The 7,384-nt window shown below is 41.4% G+C and overlaps 1 protein-coding gene across 1 annotated transcript; it reads right to left on the bottom strand.

Annotated features, from left to right (window-relative positions):
- Positions 1-3,859: 3,859 nt before the first annotated feature.
- LOC129405749 (secretoglobin family 1D member-like) lies at positions 3,860-5,606 on the bottom strand. The gene is made up of 3 exons (XM_055143039.1): positions 5,507-5,606; positions 5,043-5,233; positions 3,860-4,006 (listed from the first exon to the last, which is right to left on the bottom strand). The coding sequence occupies exons 1-3, from the start codon at positions 5,559-5,561 to the stop codon at positions 3,977-3,979; spliced, it is 276 nt and encodes a 91-aa protein (XP_054999014.1). The 5' UTR covers positions 5,562-5,606; the 3' UTR covers positions 3,860-3,976.
- Positions 5,607-7,384: the final 1,778 nt, after the last annotated feature.

The following is a 7,384-nucleotide window of genomic DNA, read 5'->3' as shown; positions in this document are numbered from 1 at the left end:
ATTCATAACAAGCAACAGAAAATAAAAAATCTAGCATCTACAAAAAAAATCATTGTTGGGGCTGAAGCTCTAGCATAGCAGGTAGGGCGTTTGCCTCGCACAAAGGCAATCCGGGTTCAATTCCCAGCATCCAATATGGTCCCTTGAGCACTGCCAGAGGTAATTCCTGAGTGCAGAGCCAGGAGTGGCCCCTGTGCATCGCCAGTGTGACACAAAAAAAGCAAAATAAAAATTTCATTGTTGTTTTGTTTCCATTTCCCTGGGGTAAGTGATGAACAGTGCTTCTTCACATGTCAATTCTTGAAAGACTGTCTATCCATCTCTTCTCCCTGTTAATAATGGAGGTTATTCATTTTTGCTGCTGTCAACTTTGCAAGTGCTTCCCATTTCCTTGATGTAAAGCCTTTTTTCAGATTATGAGAGTGTATATTTTCTCAAATCTTCAAGGTCTCTCCATTCTAATCTAATTTGGGGTGACAGACTGTTCCTCATTGACATAGTCCTACTTGCATAGGTTTTTTCGCTTCTGTTTGCTTGGTCATGGCATTGCCTCACTGTGTTCCCTGCCTCCTGGGTCACTCTAGTGTCAATGCCATCAATGAGATAATTACTCATGTCGATGAGACCAGCACCTATCGACAAGAGCAGAAAAATCAATGCTGGCAGGAATGTGGGTTAAAAGGAACCCTCACCCACTGTTGAAGGAAACGTGGTCTATTTCCATAATTATGCTTTCAACTCTTTGGAAAACAACATAGAGACTTTTCCAAAAACCAGCAATTGCTAATCAATGGGATCCAGTCACCCAGTAGCACCAAAACTGTATTTACAAAAGGGATTTGGATGCCTATAGTCACTTTAGCACCATTCCCCGTTGAAACCACCTCATTTCTAATATCTAAGGCCAAGGATACTCTAGGCCTGCCCTGTTGATATATGGCATGCCTTCTTCCTGTTATTCTTTTATATATCGCAGACAAGTGCAATCATCTAGTATTTGTCCTACTTCTCCATCAAATCACAAAAAATATATTTTCAGCTTAGCTATCCTGCAGCCATGGGAAGACCAAGAGGAGGGAGACACTTCCTTCACAGTCTATGATTGATGTCTCACAGACTTATCAATCATCTACTGGCTGGGAAATAAACGCTGGCCAATTACTGGTGGTCGTCTGATAAGTTTAGTCAGGAAAAAAATTGATTATAAAGGGACAGAATAAAACCAGTAAATACAGGACATGTAGAATGAGAGGATATGTGCTAAAGGAGAAGACAGAGGTCAGATTTACAGTTCTGGGGACAGAATGTATGGAGTTTATATGATCTAAAGCAGAAACCAAGTTCCATGTCTTAGAGATAACATAGGTGTCAGTAGCCCATGTTTCAAGTTAAACCAACAATCTAAATTAATCTCTGGAAGATTCCAGATCCCATAGCATCAATCTGTCCAATGAACAGCTCAGAACCCAGAGCTTTTTCATTGGCCCTGAAGCCCAAATTGTTTGGGAAATGTGCAGCAAACCTCCATCATCCAGGACCATACAAATTGCAGTTGTTTGCATTATTTCTATCATTTCTTTCAGTTGCATAGTATTTCATGATGTGCCATGTTGAGTGTGTGAAACCACACTTTCAATATGTGGGTGAGTTGGCATTGTGGTAAGTAATAGGATAGTGCAGGGTCATAAACAGTAAAGTGGTAGCTGAGTTCTGGATTGATATCATGTGGGGGATTCGACTAAGAACCTCTGCATACTTATTTCATGGAAGTGTAACAGACTGAAAAAGACAACCTGTGGGATAACATTGGGTTGCCCGTGCTCCCCACCCCAACCCCATCCCTGCAGGGAGCTTAGGTTTACTGATCCAATCCCACAACAGTGCCCCTGAGGCACAGCCAATTCCATCAACCAATAATAAGCCTATATTGTTTTCTCGTTCCTTTATGTCATGTCCATGGCTTATTTAGCAATGTCTTTTTTGTATAAACAGGAAGAGAGTTCATGTTAGGCTTTGTAACATGAGAATTAATTGACTCCAAAATAATTTTTACTCCTGGGCATCCATTTTCAATGACTTAAGTCTCAGTTGCCCTTAGCTCCCAGCACTCCAAAGCAGCGTCCTAATGAAGGGATTGGATGGACCCAGGGCAGGCTGCAAGATACCCTGGCATCGAAAGGGCACAAGCTAGCATCCTAAGTACTATAAGTTAAGAGCATAGTCATGAGCAAACGCTGTCATGACCTGAACAGAAGTAACTGATAAGGACCCTGCTGGGTTAGGAAAGACTAACCTACACTGAAGACTTGCTCTGGGATATACACTGAGATGTCCCCAGGAAGATCCAACCTCTAAGCTTACTATATCTCTAGCTATGGTCATACAAAATGACATTCTAGAAACATTAGAAGAAGTAAATTTACTATGACTGTTGAAATGGATTACTAGCTGGAGGAAAGGAGAAAGCTATACATCCTAGATGGAATCCTGACCTTGAGTGGATCTCCTAGTTATCCGGAGTGCTGAATCCTCAGATGACATTTTGTCCTTGAGTTAATCTCCTAGAACTTCCCCTCAAGGAGTGTCTTTCCCTCTGTTTGTTGTTATGACAATGTTCAAACCCACCTACCTGTACCCCACCCTTCGTGATTGTTACATAACCATGCTGTAAGGAGGAAGAAGAAAACAACTTTGGGACTTTCAGGACAAGTATACGAGGACTATGATGAAAATCATGGACTAGAAGGAGAAAGATGTAGACTAGATGACAACAATGACAAGTAGAGAACTATGAGACCACAACGAGATGAAGAAGGAGATTATGAAGGAGAAGAATATGAGGTCTAGGAGGAGACTAGGATGATGGAATTATGATGACTGGAACGACAACTAAAACTATGACTACAATTGAAACAAAAGAGAAGAGATTGGACTACACTGGAAGGAGAGAAAGTAAACTGACTACCGAACAGCCTGGGGTCCAGTCCAGGTCTCTACTTTCCCCGGTCCTTTGTCTTTCCATCACCACAATGGGCAGGTGTGGGGAACGATTCTCGGCCTCCAAATGCTCACGTCCCTAATATGCGCCCGCGCTTTTCTTTGAAAATTCACAACAACCCACCTTTTTTTTATTAGTTTATTTTTAATTAGAGAGTCATCGTGAGGGTACAGTTACAGATCCATACATCTTTGTGCTCATGTTTCCCCCATACAAAGTTCGATAACCCATCCCTTCACCAGTGCCCATTCTCCACTACCAGTAAACCCAACATCCCTCCCCCCATCCCCAGTCCCGTCTCCCCCCACCCCACCCTGCCACTATGGCAGGGAATTCCCTTTTGTTCTCTCTTTCTGATTAGGTGTTGTAACCCACCTTTTTTTAATTGCTCAGCTAATGATAATGAACTCTGGTGTTGCTGGTTGGGAGACTCATGTTTGACCCATAAACACACCAAATTTTCTCTTTTGTATAAGCAGTCACTAGATTGTTTTAAATTTGTTACGTTTTTATCTTTACAATATTTTCCACAAGCTCCACTAGAGTGCCTACATCTCAATATTTTTTAAAGGCTATTCCCCTCTAATATGGCCCTTTTTCCCTGCAATGGTCAGTCTAGATCTCTCTTAGTGATATTGATCTTCATTTCTCTCTTATGGAAAGAATGAAATGAAGTGCAGAATGACTCAGAGGTGTACAATTATTTCTTGTGTGACTCCTGTGCCTACTTTGCCATGTGCAACTGGTCCCGCATTATTTGTACTTGACTCTTGTCAAAGCTCAAAGACCCCCTTAAGGGAAATAATTCCCCATTCAGGGTCTCATATTTCTGAATCAAAACAGGCAATAAAAAGACAGGCAGAGATGTTCAGGGCAAGTAATTTATTAGAACAAATATTGAAACTTGTGTGTTCATTTTCTAGAAATATCACTTAATTATTGCAAACCCTGGATGATGGTGTAGAAGAAGTTTCCATTCTATTCATTGCACTTGGCAAATATTTTGAGCTGAAAAGGAAAAAGAAAATAGGAAGAAGGGTGTCAAGAATGCTGCTCAACACACACCAAGTTAACACAGGTTGTCAGTCACCCAGGATTTCAATGAGATGTCATCAACACAAGGAACAAGATGCTGATAAGGCTTACACAGCACGTGGAAGAAAATGACACTGACCTACTACGATTCTAATGAACAAGCAATGACCTGATATGCAATTCAATGGAGAGTTAATGAAAATATATGGTACAATGAAATCCACAAATTCTCTGTGATATCCCAGATCAAATACCCTGAATGGACATAGGACTAATAGATTGGGAGAGTGATTGGAGGGTACTAGTTCACTTTCAGAGATTCCTGGCCACACACTATGGAATTGTAACCTGAGTCACATGCAATGGTCAGGAATAATACAGCTCCTGTGGGCATTTGCTTTGAATCATCACCTCCTCTCCTAGAGGGAGAGGATCTGGTGGAGCCCTCACACATCTGCATTATTGATGAAGACCTAATGTAGGTGTCGTAACAGCACCTGTGGCACAGAAGCAATTTTGTTGTGATTTCTATCCACTCCTCAGGATACTAAAGGAAATGGGAGTGGAAACTGTAATGAACCAATGGTACTTCCCTCCCAAATAACGAGGTCTATTCTCCCAGCAGGTCTCACGCTGTGCACATGATATCCACCGTCTCTCAGTTCTCAGACATTCCCAGAGGTGAGGGGATTTTCCATCTAAAAATTCTCAGGCAGTGGCAAAAGATCTTGGCCACTTCCACATCACTCATTGAGCTTATAGTTTCCCTTCCTAAAGCCAGCCTGGTTCAAAGCCTTTCCAGGTGACCTAGGATGGTGGTCCCTGTCCTGTCATGTCCCCTGACCCATGTGATAGGTGCGTATAATTGCCCTAAAGGATCATGTAAACACAGAGCACTTATCATACGTGAAGACAGGATCAGTCTCTACTAGTGCACCCTCAAGATCAATGCCTCCTTTCTGCTGTGCATCTCTGCAAAACCCACACAAAGAAAGAAGAAAGAAATTACCAATAGTCTGTTAATTAGCAGTCTGTTTTTCACACTCATCTGATTCGCACACTGCTTTAATTCTATCCTATCCTCCACAGCCTGCTTTGGTAAGTCAAATGCCAGAAGTTCTCCGCGGTACAAAAAGTCTGGAGCCGAGAAGAAATTAACTAGATCTTGAGAGAGTGCTGGACAGACAGTTCCTGCATCAGCTGTAACAAAAGAAAACAAAACAAGCATGTTGATGTTTGTTTCGTCCCTGATATTCCAACAAGTCAGATTAAGGAGGAAAATGCAAAAAGCCGCGTGCTACTTCCTGTACATGAACTCATGTGAAATTATAGAGAGCATGGTGCAATTAATCTAGAAAACAGAACTTGGATCCCTAACCATCAAACTTTTTCCATACAGTTCCTGGTGGTACTGTGGAAAGGTCATATTACTGGTCAACATCCCCAGGAACGCTTGACTCACTGAGCACTTACCCTGGTAGCAGCAAAGGGCTATAGCGACCAGGACAGCCACCAGGGACAGCTTCATCGTGTTTGGACCTGAGCGGTCAGCTTCTGGAGAATGAGGAGCAGTTGGGAGCTGGATTCTGGGGCCTGAGCAGCACAGGGCTATTTGTACCTAGTGATCCTCTCGAGTACTGCCCCCACGGGACACTTGCAGGTCAGCTGACCTGGCTTCCAGCCCTCTTTCCCTCACTCAGGACTGCTCCTATCCACAATGTTACAGATTCCAAAGTCTTGCTGGAATTTTCATTTCCCATTTTGCTGAGGCAAGAGTTTGGCTTCTTGGCAATCACCACTGTTACAGTTACAACATGCTTTCTAAATTAATGTTTAATTTATCTGAATATATCGTTACTCCATGATTTTAAGGACTGTCTGCTTTGCAGATACACTGCCAGGTTGATAAACAAGAAAAGAAGCAACTCTTTCTTGAACACACATATGCCTGGATGTTATCAAGCATGAATTAAGAAACTGCTAAGTTTGAATAGAATGAGACTTTACCGCCCCTGTAAAATATTGCTTTTTTCTGAATTTTTTCTTTGAGCACTTGAGAAGATCAGGTTGTAAATATAGAATCAGGTGTGGAATAAAACAATAGAATTCATGATTCCAAGAGACAATAAATATAAAAAATTAAAGTACCTACCAAACAAGTAAATTCTTGCTCAACTACACTTTTCAAGGATAAAAATGATATTTATTGAAATAATAGAAAAATCCTGTAAGAAATGGGGGTGAGATGATTCCTCCAACACTATTTCACCACCCTCACCATCACCCCATGGAGAGTATCACGTTAAGTGAAATGAGTCAGAAAGAGAGGGACCGACATAGGAAGATTTTACTCATCTGTAGAATATGAAGTAACTGAATAGGAGACTAACACCCAAGGATAGGAGAGACAATACTAGGAGGATTGCTCCATGGCTTCGAAACCATCCTCACATGCTGGGGAAAAGGCAGCTCACCTAGAAAAGGGACCACCAAGTATAGGATGCTTGTAGAGCCCGCTCAGGATGGGAGATATGTGCTGAACGTAGACTATAGACCAAAACAAGAATACGTAATATTCTTGTTCAAACCCCAACACCCAAAGGACAGAGAGAGCAAAAGGAAATGGGCCTGTCACAGAGGTGTTGTGGGAGAAGATGGGGAGATGGAGGGACACTGTGATCACTGGTGGTGAAGAATAGGGACTGGTGGAGGGATGGGTACTTGACCATTGTATGGCTGCAACATAAGCACGAAAGTTTGTAAGTCTGGAACTGTACCTCATGGTGATACATTAAAAAAATTTAATTTAAAAAAGAAAGAAGTGGTGCAGCTCCACAGTTGAATCTCATCAAGCTGCTCCAATATGGAGCTAGTGACAAATTTCATCGCATTGTCAGCCCAAGCTCAGCTTCATCACTTTCTCACTGTGGGAATTTAAACAGGAAGTAGATAGTCCTGGTCTCTCTTTCCACATCTATAAGAATTGTGTCAAAAGCCTACCTCCTACGTTTAATTACTATTCAATGATAAGTACAATATCTATTTCTATTTCATTTTGCAAATGAAAATGCTTATATGAATAGATCCAAAAATTAAATAAATGAATATATTCATCAAAATCAAACACTTCATTCTTTTTTTAAAACTTTTATTTTATTGAATCACCGTGAAAAAAATACAAAACTTTCAGGTTTAAGTCTCATTCATATAATAATTGAACCCCCATCCCTTGACCAGTGCAACTGTTCCACCACCAAGAACCCCAGAATACTCCCCTCCACCCAGCCCCCACCTAGGTAGCTAATGATCTTTATTTCATTCTCTCTATACTTTGAATACATTCAGTATTTC

Source organism: Sorex araneus, chromosome 6 (genome assembly GCF_027595985.1).
Source record: "Sorex araneus isolate mSorAra2 chromosome 6, mSorAra2.pri, whole genome shotgun sequence".
Lineage (NCBI taxonomy): Eukaryota > Metazoa > Chordata > Mammalia > Eulipotyphla > Soricidae > Sorex > Sorex araneus.
Note: the sequence above shows the minus strand (reverse complement) of the source record. Positions and strands in the feature narration are given on the sequence as shown.

Excerpts from the sequence above, each read along its gene's own strand:
- LOC129405749 (XM_055143039.1), bottom strand. The coding sequence starts at position 5,561 with ATGAAGCTGTCCCTGGTGGCTGTCCTGGTCGCTATAGCCCTTTGCTGC. Across the intron at positions 5,234-5,506 it reads AGCCCTTTGCTGCTACCAGG|CTGATGCAGGAACTGTCTGT; the intron begins GTAAGTGCTCAG and ends CTTTTGTTACAG. Across the intron at positions 4,007-5,042 it reads TGCTAATTAACAGACTATTG|CTCAAAATATTTGCCAAGTG; the intron begins GTAATTTCTTTC and ends TTTCCTTTTCAG.